Raw genomic sequence first — 27422 nt, forward strand, 5'->3', positions numbered from 1 at the left:
TCCCACTAAACCAACCTGATTCTTTCTCCAAAAAATGGGAAGCATCTGGAGCCCCTGACGGAAACTCAAAATTGACGGCTGGTGGTCCATCCCAGGAGCTGCCTTAGGTAGCTGTCATTATTATTGAGCTCCGATTGTTTGCCTCCAGCTTTGATCTCGCTACCCTTTGATCTCTGTACCCCCAGAACATTTCTAACAAATTCTTCATTTAAGTTACTTAGATTGGATTTCTGTTGCTTGCCAACAAAGAAGTGAAATTGGTACAGATGCCTCTTCCTTGTCAGGCACCATGCTGGGTGTTGAGAACACCGTGATGAAAGAATAATACAGCATCTGAAGGAACTCCCAACCCAGTGGGGAGACCACACACAGAAGAATAATTAGAACACAAGGTGGTTAATCCCATAAAGCCAGTGTCCTAGTTAAATGTGTGGCCTTGGAGAGTCAATGAAATATTTAAACCAAGAATCAGTAATTAGATTAAACCCCAAGAGGAGGGTACAAGATTGTCAGGCAAGAGATGGTAGAAAAGAGAATTTTCTAAAAGGCAGAACACTACCAGAGGGTTGGGATTTTTTTTTTTTTTTTCTGTTTTATTCACTGATGCATCCACTAAGCCTGGCCACATACTGGACATTTGAAAACTTATCTATTTGATAAATATAATAGTGTGCTAGGCACGAGAAGCCTGACTATGATGGAGAAAGGGTGACATGGGGACGAGAGGTCCTTGGGGAAGGACGGTTGGGTCAGATTGTGCAGCCCTGGACCCGCCAACAAGGGTTTGAGTCAGATCAGTTGGGAAGGGGAACCCACTGAGGATTCTGAATCCACAGAGTGACATGATTAACTGTGCTCTTTAATAGGTTAAGTTTATGAACAGTGCAGAGGAAAGAACTGAGGTTATCGAAGGAGGACTCGTCAAGGGGAACGTGTTAACCATGGAGGAACGAGAAGAAGCAGTCTCAGATCCTGATGATCATTTTCACCCTCAACCTCCTGACACCATTGATCTCTTAACCTAAGAATGACATCCCTTGCGCGGTTCTTGCTCCTGTACTGCACCAGTGTCGGCCACAGCTGCAAACCGGAGACCCACTCACCTTCCTATCTGAACCCTCCGTCCAGTGGTTTATCACTCAAACCTCATAAGGTGACAGTGTGGACTTTCTACAAATGACTACAACTAATTAATAACAAAAGATTGATTTGACAAGTCACAAAGGGTTCCTTGCCCAGACTAAAGAAAGATGCTATTTAAGCTGTGAAAAACTGTAAATATTTCTATGTCCTGCCAAACATGTCTTCATAGAATTAGAAACAATCCATCTGTTTCCTTGCTGTAGACACATTAACTTTCAGGGTTATTAGCTCTTATTTGGACTTGAGTTCCAACAGGCAAACAGAAAGGTGTAAGATTTGTTAGCTGCTGACTATGACATTGATGTGTTTGTTTCTTCTTTCTTCATATTTTTTTTTCTTTTCCATGCTGCCTTTATTTTGGACAGACTTTTGATCTAAGGGAAGCGATATTATGCTTCATTAGATGGAATGGTTCTTAGCACCTGGCTGGTGACATGGGCTACCCGGGGAGAGAAAATTCTGAAAGTATCTTCAAAGACAGGAAGAGAGACTGGGGCGCATGCTGAAGATTTGGTATTTTCTGTCAAAATAGGTGTGATTGCATACCTGGTTCTTACAGGGGAGGACCCAGGTGTGCACCTGTTCATCTCCTTCCGTTTACCTCAAGCAGACAATTACCTTGGCAGCTCAGCTGTGTTACTGAGACATTTCAGCATGAAATTTGTTTTTTCTCACTGAACTTTAAGCAGAATTTCAAGTGCCAAGTCTCTGAAGCCAAGTGGGGCTATTAAGAGATAATTACTAATTATGCTAATTTGAGAAGTTGCGGCCTTCTCCTTCCCCGGTCATTTTACGTACGTGCTGCTCTCCTGAGAGCGTCTCCTCTCCAAGGTGTCTGGTGGAGGACAGCACGTCCTGGGCCTTCACACCCTGAGTATGGAGGTTTATCGTCCATCAGAAGATGAAGGAAGACTGGAGGGCTTCTGGGCAGTCCGTGTCTTCGTCATCCCTGATTTATACTAGTTATTAACTTGTCCCATGTCAACAGTATTTATTGCCCTTTATACTCAGACCAGAAGCGTACATCTGTATTTCTCCTCATCATCTCTGAATCTTAATAATAAGTCCTAATCATCTGTGTCCACGACAGTGTCCCAAGGCACTAAATTAGGCACCAAGGGCATCCTGGGTCTTGGATAATTATCATCCTTTCTCCTAAAGAGTTACTATTTAGAAGAAAAATACATATGAATTTCTGTGTTTGGTGCTGATCACATGAACACTTCATCTGTGATTGGCACGCAGACAAGAGGTTGGATCAGTACAAATAAGATGATATTTAGAAAATTTCACCTTCACGTGGGTGTAGGAGAGGTCCCTTCAGCCTGATTCACTCCAGCCCTGGGGGAAGAGGGGAGACCTGTGCAGCCATTGAATTCGGGGGTGATGAGATCGTCTGCCTCACTTCCAGGGGCCGGACCCCAGGAGAACCCGAGCCCACCGACCACCTCCTCCTCGGTCCCCAGCCGTCCACTCTGGCAATCAAACCTGTTCCTCCCTCCAGCCTTGTTTTTTCTGCCATAAAGAGAATATCGGGGCTTCAGCTTTGCTCCTGATACCGTTTCTCAACCTGTTCAGACCATGTGGAGAAGAGCAGGGCTCTCAACACGCTCCCGAGACTCTTCCACTGACGGCCCGGGGAGGCTGCAGTGTTGGGTACCACCACACCTTGGCCCAAGTGTGGAAAGACGTTTGTGTTCTGTGCAGCATCTCATGGTGTTGGAAGTCAGTTCTCTCAAACTCTCAGGGAGATTTCAGCCAGCGGCTGTCACCTGAGCCTTGCCCAGTCCAGGGCTCACCAGGTCCCTGAAATGGCTCCTGTCTTAGAGCTATAGCTGCATCTGTCTGTCCCGCTTCCTGTTCTTTTCACGGGAGCTGGCGTTACCGCTGTCAATGTGAGAAACCAAGGAGGGACCAAGGTCTCACCAGGAAGGGGACACACTCAGCCCCCTGGAGAGGACTCAGCCCAGGCCCAGCTGGAACCGCCGGGGAGGTCACAGGAGTGGTGGGAGCACCTGTCAGCACTGCTAAGCAGCAGGTGTGTGTCACTCTGCTCTCTGATGGAGGACACCTCATCACAGGGAGTCTTCACTAGGGTGCCCGCCCACACTTGACAGAGGAGAAAGGCGCCAGCGATAAGAAATCTGGAGACGTCCAGAGCTAATTTAACAGTTTATCATCTTAATCAAGTTACTTAATTTCTCAGTAACTCAGTTCTGTCTTGTATTATAGGTTCCAATAATTGGGGGCTGTGACCATTAATTACTAGGGCTCTGAAACCGAGGAGTGTGATCCTCTTTTCATGAAAACAACTGCTTCCTCTCTGCCCATGTCATTGCAGATTTACATGTATAGATTCCACCTTTGTAAGGAATAGGAATGGTGGTTCTGGCATTTCTGGATGATTCCAGATGGTGGTAGACTGCCTACAGCCACCTAGAATTTCATACAACTCTGAGCTGTGCTTTGTGCCTCCAAATGCATCCAGAAAAGAAAGTCCAGCTTAGAGACCTTCTCTGGGCGCGCCCCCATTCATGTCAGACTGATGTTTAGTTCTGGGTTCCCAGGATTCTCAAACTGCCCATGATTTTTTGCTGAAAATATACGCATTAAAAAAAATAAAAGAAATTTCCAAATTATGTATGCCTAAGATCCGTTAAGAAAATTCACAGAACAATAGTGTTATAAGTCGTATTTAAAGCAGGTGTTTAAAATTCATGCACCCAAGTTCCTCCAGGACAGAGCCCTAAGTGACAGCGACTAATTTCTTATTTGTAACTGACTTTGCACAGCTCCTGACACACAACACATGCTCAAAACTGTTGATTTATGCAAACTGGCCATTTTCCAAGCAGAAATGCAACCCTTTCTCTTCCTGTAAAAATTAATATATTTGGAAAGAATTCACACAGCTCTTATACAAGCAAAAATTACTTATGTTTGAAGGACTCTTATATACAAAGGTAAGAAATTACCAGGTGCATTACATTATTCATTTCTTTCATTTTCTGTGCATGTTTTGCATGAAGAAGCGGGCATGAAGAGCCCTTGGTGGGGGCATGCTGTGTGGTTCCTGCCTGCAGAGCTGGTGGCTGCCTACCAGTGTGACTGGGAAGGCTCCCCTTTACCCTTTCCAGAAAGATCTCGCTCAGTCTTGCTGCTGCTGTTGCTGCTGAGAACCACCATTAATTACTATGTGCACTGGGCAAAAACTGTTTTCCTGCTCACACTTAAGCCCCCTACTTGTGACAATGCATTTTCCGTTTGTACTTTTTTTTTCATTTATACTCCCTGTAAGAGTCTATCACATCGTTTCCAGTGTCAACTGGTTGACACCAGATTTTGAAAGTGGCCTTTGGAGGAAAATGTGTAGCTGAAGGAGGCAGGTGGGAGTCTCGTCTGGGGGCCATGCGGACCCTGGGGACCTGGAGGAGGACACACATGCAGAGGTTGCAGGTCACTCAGGTGGTGATGCAGGTCAACACTGGCTGATCCGTTTCACAGAAGCTTTGAGCTGAACAGCACAGAGTCCCAGCAAAATATCCAGGGTCCTGACCAGAACTCACCTACCTACAGACCTGTCCTGGCTGTGTGCAGAATTAGGGAAGAAAATCACATCAGGCCACGTTGCTCTTGGGATGTCTACAATTTGACGAGTGAGTAGCAGGGCATGAAGCTTGTGAAGGTACAGGGCACTTAGAAGTGCCTAAACACAGGCATGCAAGTCCCGCATGTGTGTAAATATTCACAGCGAGACCATGTTACAAGGTTTTCTTCAGTTTCTGGTAGGTTTTAAAGATCACTTTTAAGGTCAAAAATGCTCTTTTGTTTGGCCAAAAAGAAATGAGAATTAAGTGTTTCAGGTGAGGCTTTATGTAAAGAGACTGTAGGTCAACCTAAGCATCTTATGTGCAGGAGTCTGTTCCACAAGGAGGTGGACTAGAATTCAATGTACGCACATTAACTGAACACCCCCCATCGGTGAAGTTCTGGGCTCCAGATCTCGTGGAGAACAAGGAGAGATAAGAGTCATGCTCTTTGTCATTTTCAAGCTGGCCATCATCATATTGTATTTACTTGCTTCCATAAGAGAATAGAGACAGCTTAGCTGGGGGATGCAGCATGGGAACACACTAAAAAAGGTAACTACTTTACAAGTTGCATCAGGGTCCAATGCTTGGTCAACCAGTGGTTTACAAAATGTGTTTCCTAGACGTCTAAGGGTTTACAAACCTGAGCGCTTTCTTTTGCATGAGGAGATCTACATGATTTCAATGTAAAAATATTCTACTGCTTTAAAAAACTACATGACATGGCTAAGCAGTATGTGTGTAGGAAATTTAAGAGAAGGAAAGTTCTCCTTGGGCTATCGCGGTAGTTTTAAAAAAAATGAAAATTTAAGCAGTTTCTATATACAGTTGGAGGCCAGAATTTGAAAGCATCAGAGGTCAGGGTCCAGGTCACTTTTGCTCTGGGAGGAGGGGTTCACACAATTCAGGCTGAGTTTATGATTGGCACCACGAAGCACCTCCATAAGCAAGGTGTGAGCCCCTCAATCCAGAAATTGGCGTGAGGAGCAAACAGAATTGAGGCACAAGTTTTTAAAGGCAAATTGCTAATCTTTGTTTCATTTTAAAAACCAAAAGTAAGATAATTCACCTAATGAGCATTTGTAGTCTGCTGGGCCTTCGCTTCTCATTGCTGGCTTACTGGGTGGGCATCCAGCTCAGAATGTAAAATGGGATCCTCAAAATTCAGCTTTACATGCAAAAGCTAGGTCTGGGTCCTAACCCACTTTTTACGTTTTTTATTTAAATAACTTGAGCTGGATTTTATTCAGTTGGGTACTTACTCTCTTGCTTTTCTGGTCCTGACACAACCCTATCAGCATGAACCCTATGAAGTGATGCTGGGTACATGTTTAGAGCTGGCTCTGCTTGGACAGTCTGTCAGAATCAGCTACTTAAAAACCAGATGCTTCATTGAAATTTGCATGTTATATCTTCTCCCATTTTTTCCCAAGTCAAATAACCTAATTTTTTTCTTCATGTGGTTTGTCATCCTGAGCTGACTGCTTCTGTTAGAAAAGAAGTCTCTAACTCTTTCCCTTTTTGCCTTGGCTACCAGGAAGCTTAGCACTTAGCATCTCATGTTCAGTTACAGTAGTCATACTGTCTCCCCAGACTGTTCTTTTCAATCTGCAAGTATATTTTTATCTGCAAAGGTCCACTGTACCTCTGTGTTTTATGGTGACTCTGTAATATTCTTTTTGAAAGTAAGTAGGGTTTAAGAATAAAATTAAAGCCACTAAATACACTTTAGTGTCTTTTACTGTATGAATAATAGATTTTGATTACTTGGCTGAGAAACATTAAAGGTTATTTCATAGTAAATATAATAATAGAATTCTTTTAAAATTGTGGGTGAAAATTGACTCCGAAGTTCTAGGAAATGTAGGAACGTGCAAGTATCACAATGTTAAAATTCAATCGTCTCCTGAAGAATGCTGACCAGGAGTAAAACAACTGAGCTGGAGGCGACCCGGCCAATGACTTAACAGCCACTTCTCACCAGTGTGGGTTCCATTTTTGCTTTTCTCTATTATTCTAAAAAGGTCCTGAAAATAAAATAATGTGCTAGTACTTATTTATAAGCTGTTGAAACTAAACCCATTAGTTTTAAGAAAAAAGAGCCTTTATTAGAAGTGAACAGACGGGGCCAGGGGCTGAGAAAGCCAGGCAGTGCTCAGGAAGGCTCAGAACTGGGAGGCTGGACATCGGGTCGAGGACCCCCTCACCACTGCCCTCCCTCCTCTTCCAGCTGCTGGACCAAGCTCTGGGCACCTTCCTGGACAGTCACATGGCCGTCAAGGAGGTCAGCTGCCCATTCTGCTTTGCAGAAGCCACCGCAGGTCCGTGGTTCTGGGAGCTGTGTCACACCCCAGCGCACAGGCTAGTCCTGTTGCCAGGGTCCCAGAAATAGGCAGGCTTCCCTGCCAGGAAGGTGACTTAGATCCCGCTGGAGTACAGACAAGAACACTAAATCTGGTCAGCATACGTCCAATATGGCTGGTGACAGTAATAAAGGCGTGAAATGTATGGCTCTTAGGAAGAAAATAGAAATTTTACATAAATTCAAAAGCGTTACACAGATTACTTAGCGGCAGAGTCCGTTGTGAAGGAGCCTGTGAAACATTCAGTAATGTTCAGTCATCTGGGCATTCCCTAAGTTTTATCCCACTGTTTGCTGGTGTTAGCTGAGATATTAATGTTTTGTCCCCCAAAGTTTTCAAGGTTGAAATAAGTTTAGAAAACACTGTATGCTTCTCCTTGCCTGGGATGTTCTCAAAATGCACTGGACTCTGAGAAGTCTCACAGCAAACCAACCTGCTACATTTATATAAATCAAAATATCCCAAACTTAAAAAAAAACCAACACATCTCACACGCTGTAAGGAACTTCACTTGGAGATTTTACTTTGCGCCATGGGAGAAAGGACCTGCTTCGGCAGACTTAAGATTCACAAATCTCTGAGTATATATTTCTTATGGATGTCAAGGATCTAAATGTAGAGAATATTAAAATAAAATGATAATCACTTTTTAAAGTCTAGAAAATTACCTCAAAGTTCACGTGTGCCTTGGACAACTATAAGCTATACCCAAGTCTTTTAAACTCACACTGGGACATATGGAATTGAGAGCACACCTAAAATTCCCTAACGTGTATGTTTTGTCAAACATGTTCCTTCGATTCTGCTCATATCCTTTACTTATGGCCTCACTACACAGGTGTTACACAGCAACATTTCCTGTGTCTCCACCCGGGTTTGGTGTGCTTTTCTGCATTCGTTTTGTTTTTGGATTTATATTCGGAAAATCTCCTAGCTCTTTTCATTTGCATGTAAGATTTGTCTCATTTCTCAGTGATTTTGGGGCAGAAACCACACCAGCATGTACACGTGGGGGCCTGATGTCCAGCCACTGGAGCCCCTTGAGTCAGGCCGCCGAGGGGTGTGACAAGGGGCAGCTCTTGGACCAGAGGCAGCTGAGCATCCAGCAGTGGACCCACCTGACCGTGGGCATCATGGGTGTGGTCCCCCCGCCTTGTGCTCCTCTCCTCCACTGGGGACTTTGGCTCACTGCACTGGCTCTCTGCTTGCACCCCGGCTCTGAAGTCCTGCTTAGAAATGGTTCCAGTCTCTCCTGACATGGATGCAAACTCAGGGTGGTATGCGAGAAACACTGTAGTTTAGTGAGAATTAGACAGATATAAAGCAGGAACATCACACCCACAAATGTATGGTGATATATAGCTCAGGAAAATGTAACAAAGGAGGGAAGGATGTCTTGAGGGGGTCTTTGAGGAACAGTGGGATAATAATAACAGTATTGTTTCATAAGTTATGGGGCGTGTGATTGCGTGGTTAGCCGTCTTAAGTTGGGATGCTTTCACGAGTGAAACAGGGAACCATGTCTAATCAGTCCTACACTCAGGTGTACACAGGCACCACCTGGGCACACCTGGGTACACGAGTGCCCTCCTTAACAACCAATTGGCAAAGGCTTGACAGTCCACTGAAAACACATTTTAAGAGCAGCTAAGACAGCAATGAAAAGAAGAGGAGTGATGAACAGTGTATAGATTGCTCTTTTTTGGCTCATGTGTGCCTGGTCTCTTGGCAACACTTGCTCACCGTGGATGCTTCCATTTGCAAGGTTATCAGAAAGTTTAAGGCATCCATTATTTTCCTTAAACGAGTCTACATTGAACATTATCCATTTGATTTTCCCATTGATTTAATGAAAGTGATTCCAAAAGCGTAGTACCTTTGTGAAACGTGATAAGGAAAACGATGAACATAACTGGAAGAAAAATCAGCACTCATGTGAATGAAATGCAGGAAGTCGTTAATGAACAAACCTAAATTTCAAGCTCAAGTTTTCTACCTTCTTCAGCTCAGAGGGGCCTCAGCTTCAAGACTGACCACTACAGGGTAACTGATTCATTATCATTCAACTTGCGTAAAAAGGCAAAGTCACTTAAAAAAATAAGGCAACCAAGAGAAGAAAAGGAACCAAAATACTGCAAGAGGCGAAAGTTTACTGTGTGTTTGAAGACCAACAAATGTTAATGTTGATGTAAAAGAATTAGGAAAGAACAAGTATTGAAAATAAACTTTGAAAATACAAGCTCATTATCAGAGTACTTTCTAAATTTGCCCATGCATTTTTTTTATCTGTAAAGATTCTACTTATACTAAGTGACCTGGCTTTTCTTTTTCCATATTTGTGACATGGTGTGCAAAGGCACACAATTGCACCCACCCTGTCTCTCTCACACACACACATGCACACACGTGGAAACACTCAGATTAGGGACAACTTCTATTGTAAGTCAATTGGGAGTTGGAAGATATTTTTGCAAATAGGGAATTTTATGCATGGTTGGTACATCCATCAGCAGGGAAGTTCAGTCTGTTTAAGCCGCATACACTGCCTGCCACACGTAACCTGAGTCCCAGGTATGATGCTGTTGAAATGCTGCATCCGTGTCAGACCTGTTCTGGGCTGGGGGCTCAGAGGCCCTTCCATTGGACATAGCCTGTACTTTTATCTACCCTCAACTCCTCCCTTGACCCCTCCAGGTCGGGGTCTGGAGCCTCCGTCAGTTCCACAAAATGATCGGGGAGGGGTCTACAGAAATCTGCTCAGGCCACTCTCCTCTCAAGGTCAGTGGCACGAGGCAGCCTCTCATTCTCACTGCTGAAGGTAAGGGATCCAGATTCATTCTCCAGTTATAAACACAATGTCACCAAGAACTGGTGGTTTGTTTACAAAGAAATTTTACAAGCCCAGAAATCTACCTGTGTGTGTTTATGTAAAATGATTTTATAAATAAGACGTTGAACAGATGGGAAGAGCAATTTTAGTCCATTTGTGCCAGTGGAGTTGCATATATTCCCTTAATGCTAATATTCCTTTGTTACACTGTGGGAACAGTCTGCTTACTTATGAGGGTCACCGTTATTTAACTGTTTTGTTTCAAAGTTGATACTTTCAGGATCAGTAATCATATGCTGAGTTCGGATGTCCCATTTGACTATTCTCTACCCAAATTTGTTTTGTAATCCACTTTTCGTCCATTTACTCAGTGAATTTGAAACAGAATCTATATGTTTACTTGTGGCTTCAAGCTGATTTTGACTTTGTACAGACAGCGCAGACTCTGAGCTAGCTTAATCTAGGAAATGAGAACATTAAACGTATCCTTTATACATGAAAGTTTATGAAAAATATCCTGTGCACAAGCACAGACACACACAAGGTAGTTCAGGATGTTCTCCTTTTAAATCCAGGAGCACAGTAAACAAAAAGTGTATTTAAGTATGATGAGAACATTTTAGAGCGTTCAGATTTAGTTCCAGGGTTACACTGAGTGAAGAATGGGCTTCATTTTCACCGCAAAATATTAACTAATTTGAGTATCACTAAAAACGGTGTGCTCATCTAGACATACCTTTTTTGTGTGTGTTGTGTATGCAGAAGTTGTGTATGCAGATGTTGTGTATGCAGATGTGTATACAGGTGTGTATGCAGGTGTCTATGCAGATGTGTATGCAGGTGCTGTGTATGCAGGTGTTGTGTAGGCAGTGGTTGTGTATGCAGGTGTTGTGTATGTACGGCACTAGGGCTTTCTATTTTTGTATTTGATTTTTAAAACTAGAATTTAAAATTTCCTCACCTCTAATATTAATTCATTGTAGTTGTTGAATATTTTTGCCTTGTACAACAATTAATATTTATTGTGGAGCAAATCTGTATTATTTAGATATCTGAAAAATGAAGATAAAAATGAAAAATGTCTGAGTTGGTTGAACCATCTCTAAGGGTTTCTTTAACCTTCAAATCAGATAATTGTGTTGCTGAGGCTATTTGAGCAAATGAAAGCACAGTTGTATATAAATATTTCTCTCTATGTATGTATTTACATATATGCAAATACATGCCCACAAACACATGTTCTTACACACACACACTCACACGCATTACGATATCATGAGCTGGCTTCATGCTCTTCAGCATCTTTGTGAAAACGGGAAGCGCAGACCCCACAAGTGCCTCACGTCATGCTCCATGTCACGCTCCATGCCACGGCACTCACGGGCACTGGTGACGTTCTCTGAGATGTTTGCTCAGGGGTCCCCAAGTGGCAATGAGCCCCGCTTTCCCAGAGACCACGTCACCTCACCCTCAAAGTCCCCTCCTTCCAGGGACCTGCATGCTCAACTCCACAGCAGGATGGCAGGTCCTCACCAAGAGCATCTGACTGAAAACCACAGGATCCAATTCAGGTTCTCTCATGACCCAGCTCTCGGCAGTAGCCACTTGCCTCGGAGTCTCACTCCCCTCATCCAGAAATATCCAGAAATAAAGAGGATCTTTAGTTAACTTCTCAGTAAGGAAGGCACAGGACGATTCTAGTCAAGCAGGAGAAAGAGCCCTCCATGGGGTGTGTGTGTGTGCACGCATCTGTGGGATCCTCCCACCACTTACACTGTGGAAGAGAACCCTCCTCGGAACATCACGGTTCACACTACCTTTAAGTAGAAATGGGAATCTTCACGGGGCAGGAAAGGAGGACACAAGAGGCCGAATAAAATAAAATCCACGTAGGTTTACATCATCAGATCAGATGGCAACACTCATGACAAAATAATCAAGAAAAAATATTCTGGACATTATTTAATCAAGTCTAACGTTAGTCCAATTCTACAAGCATTTCTCATCCACCAGAGATTTTATGGTTTATATACTAGAGATATCATGGTGATGAAAATGGAACATGAATTTTCTGGCCCTTATTGAGGTGGAGGTAATGTTTCTGGAAAGAGGGCACTGATAACCCAACAGTGTGCTTTAGTTTCAGGAAATGTCTCTAAATGTAAAAAGAACAGTGCTTTCTGCTGTTACGGGCTGAGTTCTGTCCCCCACACATTCACACACTGAAGCCCCAATCCCCAGGACTCAGAATGTGACTGTGTTTGGAGATGGGTCTTTAACGAGGTGATTACGGTAAAATGAGGTCATTGGAGTGGGTCCTAATCCCATATGACTGATGTCCTGATAAGAAGAGGAGATGAGGACACAGACACACACAGAGGGAGACCATGTGCGGACACAGCGCGAGGCAGGCCTCAGGACAATCCAGCCCTGCTGACACCCTGACCTCCATCTCCAGACTCTAGGACTGGGAGAGAATAAATTTCTTTTGTGCTGTTGGTTACAGCAGCCCTAGCTGACTAATATACTCTCTATGTAGACTTTTTTGTATGGTTAACTTAGACTGATAAGTACAAAAAAACTCCTCTATTCTACATTTTATCTTAAAGGTTCATTTATAGGTCACCTAAATATGAAGATGTTTTGCTAATCACTGAATGACTGTATATATATGCACACATATATGTACGTGAATGTATGTGAAATATATATTTATATATCTCACAATCTTATGGTTCAGATATTGTTCCTACTTTATAGATAAGTAGGTGCCGCAGAGAGAAATTTCTGGAGTAGAACAGTGTAAGTGCTCAATAAATATTAGTGACTAATTTTTAGTTCTTATTGTCTATGGGCCAAATGGGCAGTCGGTTGAATGGCCTCAGCAGAGCTAATTTACACGTGACTAATCAAGACAATCTTGTTGAAAGCTCAAGAGCAGAGTATCAACTAAATGAATCTTTCAGGACTTGTCCTCCCTTGTGTTTTGTTAACCTTTTGGGTGAGGCTAACTTTCTGTAAAATAGACACATCCAGGCTCATGAATGTTTAGTTCATACGCTTTTCCTGGGATGTGGGTAAACTCAACATCCCCCCATCCTGGACCAGGGAGTCCAGTGATGTCACACCACGAGTATCTCACACCAAGTTCCTATTTATTTTATTACAAATATATACAAACGGGATGTAGCATTCAATCCATTGTATGGTTTCAATTTTATCAACTTGCATTTTTTATTGTTTCCCTGATGTTCAAGTTTGGAGACTTTCCTAAGTATCATTACAGATAAATATCAAGTCCTAACTGGTGCAGCCAGCATCACTGTAGCCAAAGTGAGCAGACCACGTAAGTCATGCACTAAAGAATTTTATCTCCTAGCGCTATACACACATCACCTGCTTAATTAATGTATGTGAAATAGAGAGAGAGAGAGAGATCATTCCAAGGTCATCTAATAGGTAAGAGATATGAAAGACCAAGAAACATGCTATCTACACAAAAACAAGGGACAGGATCAATGGCTCATCTTTTCCACAACATATCTTGTGTCCACAGTATTGAGTGGACATGGTGGTGGGAACACCTCCTATGACTGCTGGGATGAGCCCTGTACCTACTTTGCATCACCTCCAGGCAGAGAGATGCCAACCATCCCACGTCTAACCAAGTTAGACGCTTGGTTTACTCACTTTCTCAGGCTTGGTGCTAGACTTCTGAACTACACAGATGCACACAATGTTTACCCTCAGCCATGAGGACAGAATGGAATTTTGTGAAATGAGAAGCAGGATGGTGGCTGAGTTTGGGGTGGTGCCTGGTCCTGTCTCGAAGGAGGAGTCCGGGCGCTGGTTGCAGGTAGGATCGATTCAAGGACACGTGCGCACCCACGAGACAGGAGGGGGTGTGCCTCTGTGCCCAAGCTGCAGGCACAGGACGGAGAGGCGGAGAAGAACTCCTCAGGGTCAAGGGTAGGGGGGCACCTTGGGAATTTGTCTGGGTCTGAGGGTTGCACCTCACCCCATCCACACGAACACCCACGAGCGTGACGATCATTGGCGGGGCTGGTTTGGCAAATGTGCCTCCCCAGCTTCCGGCGGGGGGACTGTGCACTATCTCTTCAGCATGGACTATGGAGAAGCCAGGGCCATGTTCAGATGTGCCGTCTGGCTCTTTCAGAACATTTTCCAGAGCTTCTGTGACTGCTTAATCCCTGCCATTTAGCACGATGGCTGACACATAAAGATGTCCCATAAATGTTTGTTGAATGAATACATTCAAATTTCCATAGCAATGGCTTAAAAATAAGTCAGTCAGTGCCCTTTATAAATTGATTCTGCAACAACCATTTATTGATGGTGTACAATGAGAGAGCCTGTGTGCTAATTTCTGGGACCACACGAGTACATCTGGCCCCTTGAGAAATCACCACGCACAAAGACAAACGCCCGCCAATCAAACCTTCAGACAATTCCACAAAACAAGAATGGGAGAAGCCACATCCTTCCCTAGCGGTCATCACTCCCAAGGTAACATGAATGTCATCCCACTCACACCCCTCATGTGGTTTGTTCCCTGCTGTAAACTGTAGCAGCTCATGTGATCTGTACCCAATCTCCTTAGAAAAGCCTCCCTTTTACTACATTCTGATTATTTCTTTAAACAACTGATTTCAAAAATGAAATCAACTTTCTCAGTGAATTTTAATTGAGCAGCTATTATGTTTTGACACTGCGGAGGGGATAAAAAGGCTTAAACCTACAGGAGTTTATATTTTAATGATTTGGTTTTTATACAGGAGGTTTCACCTGCAATGATAAAAGAAATACAATAGAAATTCAATTTTGTAAAATATATGCTAATATTGGGTATTAAAAAAAATTCCCATAGGACCTAATACTATGTTGGGGTCCTGGTGGTCTGCTTTTGTTCCCTGATTTTACATTTGTGTGTCTATATCCGCAAATCCAATACAAGCTCAGAGAGAAGGAGGACACTGTTGACTTTTTTTCTTTCATCTTTTTAGTTCCTAGTTCTTTGCCCAGTCCAGAGTAGGCACCCAAGGAGACACGATTGCAAATGAATAAAAGGTACTCACACAGGTCCAATACAGCCCTTGTTTGAATACATATGCAATGTTTAAGGCAAACTGCAAACAGAGCAGAACTGGATCTCATGTCCCCTACTTTTCAATCAAGAGCCCTCTCTGTTTTGGAAGATACAGAAAATATGCAGGAAGATGAACTCTGATCAGAGCACAGGAAGAAAGAGATCTGTAAGTTATTCTCTCTCTCCTGTCCCCTCTCCTTCTGTTCAAATCCCTTCATACCACCATGGTTTCTGTTTCTCTCATTTTATGATGTAAGGGGATAAATTAAGTCTTATTAGAGGAAAAGACAAAAAAGATTTATTTCACATCTTTATGAAATTTTAAAATTTTAAATATGATGTTTTTCTCAACACTAAAAAGCATGATCATCAACCAAGTTCATTTTTTCACTATTTCTTAAGGAGTTCATGCTCTCAGGATTTTTTCTATACTTAATTTTTTAAATGTTTATCTGAAAATGAGTATATATTAGAGTTCCGCTATTCCAGACAGCTGATGGAGAATCTTTTAATATCTCAATATTCATTATCTCAATAAATGCTTATATGTATTTTAAATCTTGAGTCTGTCATCTGTATATATTATATGTATATATTAACAGTCTACAGAAAGTGCAATTTTTAACAACTTGAACTCTATTCATTATCTACATACAAAAGCCCCAAATAAATTTAACTTCACTAAAAAATACTTGTTTCTCAAGTGACGACAATAAAATGATATGAACTCCACATTTTTTAGATCTAAAATGAATAAACTTATCATACTAAATGCTTAAGAAGAAAATATCTCCCTGGATTTCAACCAGCCCTGAATAGACCCCCCTGCAGCTCTGAGAAGGGCTGGTACAGTGACACACGTGCTGCCACCAAAGCCACCGTCAGGGGGATAGTATTTGCTCTCAGCTCAGTATCGTTGAAGGGCTGTCAAAGTTACTGTATTTCCTGTTTTACTGTCTTAAGAGTATTTTTAAAGCTATTATTTAACCTAGGGACCAAGCAATGATTTTTATTTCAAATTCACTTCTTCTTTAGAAAGAAAATTAGCAGCATGGACTCATTTGAATTAAAACAATTTCTCCTTGAACCATATGTTTTGAATTAAAAAGTCACTTTCTGTTAGAATTCTGTTAGAATCCGGATGGTCCTTTACAAACTTTCATCCACAGTGTGAATATTTAGAGTTAAAACACAAATAAAATATCTTTATGTCTGTGGTTAAAGTAGGCCTTCCATGCTTTTATTCACCTAAGGAATAGTAAAAGGCAATATTGTTTTGTTCAACATCCAAACTTATAAAAAAATCTTTAAAAATTGTACATGGCTGGCAGTCTCTGAGCTTGCGCACCTTTATGTTCCTGTCCGGGCACAGTCTACTAGAAAGAGAGCATGTTTTCTTTAAGGACACGTAGATTCCACAGCCATAAGCCAAATGCAGGAGCAGCATCTGTTCCAGACAGGGATGAGTGAGCGCAGCCAGACTTGGGGGTAGAGGAGGTCAAAATCTATTCTGCTGACGTTTCTGTCACGTTTATTAAATTGGACTTTTCGAAAAGCAATTAAACTTTTAGGAAATGTTGCATTAATTTTTAAGAGAGGACATCTGTGTACTTCCGATGGACTTTGATAAAATAGTTTTAAAATCAATTATTGGTGTCCTAGGTGTACACTGTGAGCTACTTTATCATGATTCCAAAGTCCTGCTTCTGAGAAACAGAACCACCCCACTTTTGGTTTGGTTTTAACAGAGAAAGTATTTGACTTGGGCTCCAGTTTCAGAGAACTGGGTCCCCCTCTGGCCTATTTTCATGCCATATTTGAGCAATCACCTAAGACATTATACAATGATGAGGCAGATCTTCTGCCTATCGGTGGCAGGAAACAAGAATTAGAGATTTCACCTCAAATAAATGGAGTGGCAAAGATTAATTAAATCTGTAAAAGTCTCCAAAGCACATCCTAGTTGAAGTATTTAAAGGAGCACTTTCTATTATGTGCGATCACCTGGCAGCCCTGAGCTAACATTTGGATGTAAGAGTCACCTCTGTATAGTAGAGAGTCCAGAAAGGAAGGATGGCTAATATATTCTGAGCAATATTAGCTGTATTTATCATTCAAATGGTGAAACAGCAGCAGAAAGAAACTTCGATCTCTTTTGTGAGAAAGTTCTCTGTGGGCACCATTATAAAAGCGCTTAGTGGAATGGATGTAACCAGATTTTAGCTAAAGTGAACAGGTAATTACACTGGAAATGATAACTGTCCTATTCCACCTTTTGTTTACACACCAGCTTCTCTCTCCAGTCCTGGGAGGTTTTGATAGTAGCCGGTGTGGACATGAGCTGGAACTTTTTAGCTGCAGGGCACAGCCCCTGTGACTATTCACATTGGGGCTGTGTTAGTAGGTATACAAGCAGGACTGCTCTGTCTGCCTTCTCTGCATCAAAGCAGCCACATGAAGCCACCTCCAGTCCTGTGATTTTACGTGAACACAGCTTAAAAAAAGCTTTTAAAATTTCATCTCTTAGGGATTAAAAAAAAAATGGTCTTAAAATCTAAAAGTCACCTGATATGTCTCTTCCATCTTAAATGCTACTCTTTATCATTATAAGTGTCCCATTTATTGGACACTATTTCTTAATCAAGCATAAAATGCCCTCTTTAGTATGAACATAAAATTTATATTACCTGCTTGCTACTTTTTGAGATTTAAAAATTTTTTAACATTAACTTGATAATTTTCATAATTTAAAACAGATGATAGTGAATTTGTGTGTGTGTGTGTGTGTGTGTGTGTGTGTGTGTGTTTTATGACACAAAGGGACACTTACTAGCTGCTTTCTTACCAGAAACCAGATGCTAGTTGTATTCATTCCCCATCCGTGAAATAATAAAATGAAATTATTTTGCTACTCTTCATAGTTAATACCTGTAACTATAATAAAAGATGACTAAATGTCCACAGTGTATGGAGAGAACTCAGGCACTCAGATTAACTCTTTATTTTCGAATATTTATCATTCTTAAGAAAAAAATCAGCTGTCTTTGCAAGTGGCCAAGTTTATTTTGGGGAAAATTATTGATAGCTTAAAAAGCAAACATTTCCACTTCTAGGTTGCCATTTCTTGGATATGGTTCCTGGGAAAATGGATTCACTCACAAATCTGTGGATGGAGGTTTAGGGCTCTCAGAGCTACATTTGCTGTGATGTGGCTTAAACATCAGGAAATCAGAGGCAATAGCCCCCATCCCCATTCCTTTTAAATAAAATAAACAGGGAAATAAAATTTTAATCACCCAAGAGGGATGTTTGGAACCAAGGCAGTCACATATGCAAGTACAAGAGTCTAGGTTTTAAATTTCTCAGTGTGCCCTCCCCTTCTGTTTCTGGAAGTCCCACAGGAGGGTATCAGATTCACATGTGGATCAAGAATTAAGCAGGCGTTTTCCCCTCTTTCTGAAAGTAATGTCCCTTTCTTTGATAGTGATACATTCTTAAGGGAATTATAATATATTAATAGTGAGGAATAAATAATTCTCTTTGCATAATCCAGTATTTCACAGCATATATTTCTGTATTTCAGTGCAGGAGAACCATTTAACTGAAAAGACGGGTTAACTTGGCTTCGCTATTTACAGAGACTCGACAACATGAAACAGGTCTTTGCTGTGCTCAGGCAGTACATGGCTGTGTGGCTTTTTCTCGTGATGTATAAGCTCATGGATACGTTAACACTCAACAGTTTGACTATTTTGCGAAGCACATCGTGCTTTTCATATTTCACTTGTTTTCTTTATTCAGTTTAGTAATGGCTAAAATAAGTGCTTTTAAAATCTTGCTTACCATGTGAAAATTTATCCTTTTAGAAATCTTGTTTGCTAGTAATTAAGAGCTCCATTATCAGTGCAGCATTTAGAGATAATATTTTTAAATGATGAAGAACAGAGTAGTATAATTATTTTTGGGTTTATGAGTTGTTCAAAACTGTCCATATTACAAAAACAGTGCTTTCATTTTCTAGCATTTTAGAAAAAGCAGGCAGACATAAAAAATGCTCAAATGTTTCCACTGTCTTCACTCTGTATATATGTATATAGGTATACACACACAACTACAAACATCTATGGTTTATAAATTGAACATTGAATGCTTTCAGAGCATAAGTTGTCTCTCCATGCCTCAAGAAAAGAAAAATGCAATTTCCTTATTCTGCATTTCCTTACATAATGCTCTTCTGGGACAGCACTTCTGCAATAACCGAATCACCACTATTTAGCTATGGATACATGAATCTCATATTTTTATTCTAAATTCAAGTTCACTCATCATATCTAATGTCCTTGAAGCAATCTCAAATTACTGCTATTACACGGGTCACTAGAAACCAGAAGTACTAATACAAATTTTAAAAAGAGAAAGGAAGAAGCCCTCACATAATTAGAGGATGGCGAACAGTTTCATCAATTTAATTTTATCACCTAATCCAGCCCTTCCTCTGGAGCTGTGGGCGAGCGAGGCAAGTGGTGAGCACGGACGCTCGGCTGTGATGCAGGAGTAAGTCCCCAGCAGCCAGGATGAGACCCGCCAGCTACTCTGCCGCTGCGGGGGCTGAGAGCCACAAGCCTCCCACCTTCATCCTTGGCCCATCTTTGTATTTCATTAGCTTTGCACGGAATTCCATTTCACAACAAGCCTGTGTCTGCAGTCCATCTGCTCTACTTATCCTGTTCCTTTTGCCAACTTTTTATCTGCATTTCCCCACGTTCAGCAACCGGCCACTCCTACCTCCTCATGATTCATCAGCTTACTTCTGCAGAGATTTACCCGTGTGTTAGCTTCCAAAATTCACCCTCAATTTTCTAAAACTCTGTGTAACTGATCCCCCTGGAACAGTATGTGAAATTCAAGCATTAACTTAGTTTGCCGTCAAATGCCTCAAAAAGACAGGTGGTGTGCTGATGCTGAATTCAAGGGGACCGAGTTACCAAATGATTGTTTCTACAGCATTTAAAATAGTTCTCCAAAGTTCCCTCCCTTTCTCTGTTTTAATGATTGACGCACTTCACTTAAAACCTTGTCTTCCTGTTTACCTCCTGATACTGAATTAGTATCAGTACCCAGTCCATTTCCTAATATGTTTGTATTGAAAGAGCAATCTTTTTTTATTTCCAGAAATTTCAGTCATTTTATACATTGTATATACTCATGGGTCAAATGTTAAAAACATTTTATTCACAAAATTCATTTCATGCCAACACACAGCTTCTTTTTGGAAAACTACTCTCGCCAAAGAAAGATCAAGAGAAACAAAAGAGAATACATATACTATTTTAATAATTAAAAATACACCTGTGAAATTCCTCAGGCATATTACCCTGGAGGTATCCAACGGTCCAGAGATTAACTGATAAAAATTTAAGTGACTTATCTTTATATACTACACTGTTTTGATGATGCTGCCTTTTGTGCTACCTGCTTGAGTTGATACTAATTTAAGAACCCTTCAACCTTTGCCTTTATTATTTAGGGTTAAAATATGTACCTTTTACAATATTCACACATTCAATTCTTTTGTAATACAGGCAGACATTTCTCTAATACAGCCACATAACAGACGTGGTTGTGTGCAATCACCCCACGTAATTTTACCCAGAACTGTAAAGCAGAGCACAGTCTCCTAGAATTCTCCGAGAGAAATGTGCTAAGTGGGTATTTTGTGTGGGCAGGCAGCAGTCAACTCTCCCAAACTACAAGAGCTGCCAGGGTTTTCTGAAAGTCTTTGCATGAAATAGAAGCAGAATCAACTGACGGGTCTCACATGTTACAGGGGAGGTGAACACTCCTTAACCACATGTGTAAAAAAAAAAAACTCTGTCCTTTTCACAGATTTTTTTTAACTGCCTGTTTTTTCCCATAAAAACGTTACAATTTGACATTTCTTGTTTGTACAGAAAAAGTAAAACATCCATAAATAATTTCTAAGGTAAAGTCCCAACTAAAAAATAACACATGGAGAGAAATGGACAGCACTGGTTCCTAATAAAATAACAGGAGGATTGGTGGGTGGGGAGGTTTGCTCAGTATCCTTTTGAAAGTTTATCTGAGAGACAAATGCAGGTCTCGGCTAGGTAATACCCAAAGTCATATTCTGTGACTAAGTTTTATTTTGATTTTTAGGGTTTTTTTGACTTTTAATGATATAAACTACTTTCTGTGTGGTATGGTGACTAAAAAATACCTCCTACAGGAAAAAAATTTACTTCCGAGACTCTGGATCATAGTTAATAATAATGGGAGTATGGTATCAATTCCACACTTATACTGTAGCGACAGAGTTTTTATTTCGGAGCCCACAGATTTTGACAATAAAAAGCATAATAAAGAAATCATAACAAAGCCACTTTTAGAGAATACATATAGCAAGCCAATAGCACTTCGGCTGACAGCTCCAGGAAACTAAAAGTTATGATGCAGCTTCAAAATGACTCTTGTTCATTAGAACAGGTGGAAAGTATACTTGTCATTGGCCAAAAAAATGAACGTTTATTTTAATTTATTTATTCACATACAAAAGGAACTCCTTCTTTGTGCTCACGATCAGTGGCTTTAGTTAGTACTAAGTAGAGCCTTACCAAAATTCCTTAACAGCCACCCATACACGTGTGGATTTTAAATTGTGACAAATATAGAGCTTTATTATTAGATAAGCTTAAAAGCTGAGGCTATGCTATTCAATTAGTGTTATTAAGATTCATGCATATTAGAACATAATTTAAATTCACTATTGTCCTCATAGAAGAGGGAAAAAAGCATCCGTAATAACTGGGCATTATATACAAACTGATCTATTCCCAGGAAAACGCAAATAAAGATTTAAAGTGCTCTGTCATTGCTGTTTTCTTTTCGTTTGACCACACACACTTGCACTGTTAACTTTCCCCTAAAAAGTGAATACTTAGCAGTTTGATTTGACTCATAGACCACGATAAGCTGTCGGCAGATGCCATAGGAAATTTCACCCCACGGATAAATTTACGTATAACAGGAATTAGCACACACATCCTGATTACCCTTTCCCACTTCAGTTTTTGGCTATAAAAATTAAGAGACTTGGTATATTGAAAACAAAGCATATAAATATTTCATATAAAATTTATGTTGGATTGTCATAGTTAAGTTTATAGCCAATAAAGTCCTCCTTCAGATTTTCTTGTCTTCCCTTCCGAAATCGAATGCCTTGTGAGCCGGCATGACTGACTTTTAAAGGTACAAAAAATGAATTTGGAGAAAGGCACAAATGTTCATCAGCTTATATTTTCTTTCTATAGGTTTTGTTTTATTGCAAAATATTATTCCATGCTTTTCAATTTTAAATATACTAAATAAAAAGACTGGAAAATAAGAACTCTTGAAGTACACAAGAGAACATTTCCTTTTTATCTCTTTTAAAACTTATATTCATTATTAAATTCTGTGATTTTTTTCAATACCATTGTCACTTTCTGTTAGCATTATTTTTGGAAGACGTTAACAGATCTGTTTCAGAGTGAAATTTTCAGGTAACAAAGTGAATAGTTGGCATTCATTTTAGCAGCCCAAGAGTTAAACTAGAATGACAGAATCACCCCCTTTGACATGGAAGGCTCTGAAACCTTCCTGGGAAGTTGTCGCCTTGCTCCCTGCCACCCTGACATACAATCATAATTAACGACTGTGTGCTATTGGCATTTATGTCTTCAAACCGCCCGGCTAATTTCTATTATTGGAAGAAGTTGGGAAGGACTCAGGGACTGTTTGAGAGCAGTTAGGAAAATATGGGGCAGAAGTCCTCTTGGGAGAGGACTTACAACTTCAACCACATCTAACTCTGCACGCTCCAGCAGAAAACCGGAAAATCTGATACATTTTAGTTGTGTCCTTTCAACTGTTCTTTATGGCTCTCTGGTCACTTAAAAAAAAAAAACAAAACGCCTTATTTCAAATAGTAAGAACTGAACTTTCTCCTGCAGACTCATGATAAGGAGCTGCTGATAACAAGTTCCTCTCTGGGGAAGAGCTGGCAGCCCTGGAAGACTCCTTCCACCCTCCCGTGGAAGGGACACCGACTAGGATGACATTTCAAGACCGGCCTCCTCCGTGGAGCTGGGCCGGCTGTGCACCAGCCCCTGTGGGAGCCCTGGGCTACTGATGGGACTAACTTCAGGTGGCTCCTCTCCAAACAGATCGGGAACCAGGCACAGACACGATGGTGTGTCGGGAGCAACCTGTCATCGGCTGCTTTTTCTCCTTTTCTGGTTTGCAGTTTTTCTCACCTCTAACAAGCTGTAATGCCTGTTTCTCTTTTCATGTATTAATTTCCGCTTATTCCCCCCAGATAAGCCCTGTTTCTCTCTGCAGGTCCCCGTGCTTACAAAACAACGGGTACCACTCTAAATAGAAACTGTCAGCCAACGAAGGGACGCTGTTTCCCGGGTTTTGCCCACTCCTTCCTCCAAGACAGTTTGCATGGAAAAGCTGGCACGAGGTCCCGTCCCTCGTTCTTAGGGATGCTGGCTTAAGAGAGGGTTTCCTTTGGCCCCTGAGCTAACGTTGCCTCTGCGAGGGTCAGAGGCAGTGCAGGTGGCCAGCGGCCAGGGAGTGCGAGTCCAGGGAGGGCCCGTACTCCAGTCAAAGGAACAGCCCCGTCCTCAGCCCCTCTCCTCTGCCTTTTGCTGAGCCCTCTGCTCCGTTGGTTCGCCACCCTCTCTGGGCTTGCGGAAGCCCCGGCATTTACAAACGGATCTTAACTCCAGAGGCGAGCGCTCTGCTTTGTACCGACCGACATCCCACCAGCATCCTGAAGTGAAGCTGCTGGAAACAGGCAAAGCCCACAGACAAGAGGAGGCGGCGCAGCGCGGAGAGTTCGCGGGAGACGGCGCAGAAAACCAGCTCCTTACCTTTGCGCTTGGACCTCCTCCTCCTCCTCCGCTTGGACTTGCATTTCAGTTGACTGCTCAGCCCTCCGGACCCTCTGCTGGTCCCCAAGACCGATGCCATGGCTGGGACCCGGTAAGTGGAACAGGGCAGGAATCCCTTCTTAAACAATTTCACCTTTCCTGTTCTTGTCGCCCGCCGCCGCCGCCGCCGCCGCCGCCGCCGGTAAATGCGTCTGCAAATCAGGGAGCGGGTTCACTTTTTAGGACTGAGCACTCAAGCGCTCCCGCCCGCCCTCCTCTCTAATTGTTCTCTGTCACTTGTTTCCAGCTGGGCTGAGAGCCGCGATCTAAGCTCCAGTACCAAAGCGCTCTAGGGCCGGAGGGACCGCGAAGGAAAGGTGCGCCCAGCCCAGGCCCCCCCTCCTCCTCTTCCCCTTCCTCCTGCCCCGGCAGCCTCTCTTGATCTGGGCTCCAAACGCAGGGCTCTACTTTGGCACCTCTGCTAGTTGTTCGGCACCAGCCACTTTGAAGCCAATCACGCAGGGAGCTTGTCTATTTGCTGCTGCAAAGTCTAATTAGATCCAATCACAACTGTCTGCTGGCTCTGACATCAGCACCACCAGCCCTGTGCATGCCCTGTCAGCTTGCAAACTCAGCTCCCATTTGGACGGATGGAGCTGCCCAGGACCCGTGGAGAGGGAAGGAGATTGCACAGGAGGGAGGGAACAGGCAGGCTGAGCCAGCTTCTCAGGGAGAAGCCTGAGGGGCAGCTTGCAGAGGAATCTACCCCAGATCCAGGCTTCCTGCTCAGACCAAAGGGACAGGGCATTACCCCTCTGTGCGCTCAGAAAGATGCAGAGACTGTATCTCCAACCAAACAGTTTTTAACTAGTGAATCCGTTATAATGCTTGTGTGCCAAGGGGAAAGTCTCTCTCTAAGAAATACCAAGCTCTCACTTCCTCAGAAAGGGGCTAAGGTTTGCAGTTCCCCGGGAGACAGCCTCTTAGGGGTATTCATTTTTCAGAAACTGCATGTTTGTCTGTTTGCTTGTTTTGCTTCTTCCTTCATATCCCTTGGCTGTTACCTCTGCACAAGAGAAATACTGCATAAAGACGTAGGTGTTCGGATCTGAGTCTGATTTTTAAAGCGAGGGATTTCAGTAGGTTGCTCTATTTAGGGAACAATGAAATGAAAGGCAGAGAGGGCTTTCATCTAATAGTTTTATTGCCAAATGTAACATTTGGAAGAAAGTAATATTTACAAGGAGATGGATTGCAAATTGAACTAGTTTTGAACAGTTTTTTCAGGGTTATCCTATTTTTTCAAGACTATGCTTATGCAACCTTAAACATCTAAAGTAAAATATAAAAAGGAAAGTAATCCAGCCATCGTCATTGCATTCTGCATTTAAATCACATAAGCTATTAATTATAATAGTAACGGTTTGGGAAAAAATCCACTCTAAAAGTCATTAGCATTAACACGATGATGTGAAAATGGCACACAAATACTTCTATTTCCTACTTTACATACACCATTTTCAAGCTCCTTATGGACCTAGAAATTTCCAGATAATTTTCTATGAGGTACACAATACTCTCTCTAAGGAACGCTGGAAGCAATCAGGATGTTGGGATATGTTGCTATGTGGTGAGCTGCTGGATCCTGGCTCAGTTCTCACTGAAGAGAGGGAGAGAGGAGGGCATCTGATTTCAAATCCTAACCCCACTGCTCTGACTTTGGGCAAGTGATGTAAACTATGCCTCAGTTTCCTCATCTGTGAAATGGGGGTAATCACAAAGCTGCCTCTCAGGTTCATTCATCCCTGAGAATCAGTATAAACAGTGACTGGTGCATACTAATCACTTTATGATTATTTAGTAAATCAATCCAATAAATAATTTTGAAAGAATGAGCACATTATTACAGGTCGGGCTCAGAAAGCAGGGGCTTGTGTATTTTCCATTTAGGAGTTTAACTGTCTGGCTTATTTCAGGCTGATAAATGCAGTCACACCAGGGTCCCTCTATGTGCCAGGTTCAGCCATTTCCTTCCACCGACAGCACAGCTCAGTGCTGCTGCTAATTTCTAGAGAATGCTGGAAAAGCGCACTGCCCGCCTACTTACTCTCTGTGGCATAAGAGGTATTGGAGAGCATCAACTGTTATCTGGAAACACAGTTGTAGGACTCCCCCTGTGGAACCTCTGAGCTTCCACAATACACCTGTACTAACCCAGAGTTTCCCTATATAGGCTTTTGCCAAAGACCAGTCCCTGAGTTCAGAAGCCAAGGGAAAACGCTTTGGGGAGAAATACGAACAGCTGCACCTTCCAGCCTGTCTGCATTGATCAGGGCCCCCTCGCATCCCATCATCAAAGATGCTGCCTACGAGGCTCTGGTGTAGTGAATCCCCTTTGTTGGAGAGTGGGTGTGGTTATCGGAGAATCCAGCTTCCAACCTTGGGGAGGGGGCTGGTCAAGGCAGCAAAATCTAAAACTGGACTTCAACACTTAGTTTAAATCCTGATTTGAAACTTGGTCAAGATCAAAATCTTGGCTAATCTTTACCTTTCTTAAAGTTCCCTCCAACTTGGTTATTGTGGGGGTATAATTTATGCAAACGTTATTTTTGCACAGGTAGGTACTATTTTCTGTTTTTTATTTATTTTGCATAAGATCACGCATAATAGGTAAGGCAGGGTACACTAAGGCCCAGCAGCAGCAATAAAGTTGTCTCTCCTTGGAGGAAAGGCTTTGAACAAGAGGCTCAGGATCACACACTTTTTGACGCAGGACGGCAGGAAGTGATCAGTGCTCACAGTCTTCCTATGAGCCTTTTTTGCCTTTTATCTGTTTCTAGATCACTTCAGCACAGCTTGGCAGCTTAAAACGCTGCACAGAAGTTGGAAGAGGATCAGGCGCCCAAGTCACCCTACTGGCCATCAGGAGATGTTGCTGGTGTGTGTCTTCAGCCCGTCTGAGCCAGAACAAAGAGCTGGGGGTGGGGGGCCCCAGCAGGCTCGGGGCTGCCCAGACAGTCACATGTGACCCACATGTATCTGTGCAGGGGAGCTGGACAAGGACAGAAGGGGGTGCTGGCAGAGCCTGGAGGGAAGCGGTATCCTCATGCCGACACTGCCTTTGTGCTGAGGAAGGTGTGGCTTCAGTCAAGGCTGGATGGGGTCCCCGTCGGCTGTTCCCAGCACCCCAGGATTTCCATCCTGGGTCTTATCAGGACTGTAATTGCATAGCTATTCTGGGTGGTGGTTTTGTTCGTTCCTCAAATGTCTCTCCCTCCTTAGGCCCTACGAGCTGTGAGGGGACCCCCGTGCCGGGTCTGTGGTCCAAGCACATGTGGGGGACATGGAGCCAGCCCAGATCAGATCTGCCCCTGGTTCAAGACACGTTACTGAGTTTATACTGAGTCTGGTTAGATCTTCTCAAATCCTCCTTTTACCCAGGAGGAAGCTGAG

General features: G+C 42.4%; 1 protein-coding gene across 1 annotated transcript in view; it reads right to left on the reverse strand.

Annotated features, from left to right (window-relative positions):
- ADARB2 (adenosine deaminase RNA specific B2 (inactive)) overlaps positions 1-24184 on the reverse strand; it is a 363774-nt gene extending 339590 nt beyond the window's left edge. Inside the window, exon 1 of the mRNA XM_065871875.1 lies at positions 23970-24184. Within this exon, the coding sequence (XP_065727947.1) occupies positions 23970-24069 (100 nt within the window). The 5' untranslated portion in view covers positions 24070-24184. The remainder of the gene's footprint in view (positions 1-23969) is intronic.
- Positions 24185-27422: the final 3238 nt, after the last annotated feature.

Source organism: Phocoena phocoena, chromosome 2 (assembly GCF_963924675.1).
Source record: "Phocoena phocoena chromosome 2, mPhoPho1.1, whole genome shotgun sequence".
NCBI lineage: Eukaryota > Metazoa > Chordata > Mammalia > Artiodactyla > Phocoenidae > Phocoena > Phocoena phocoena.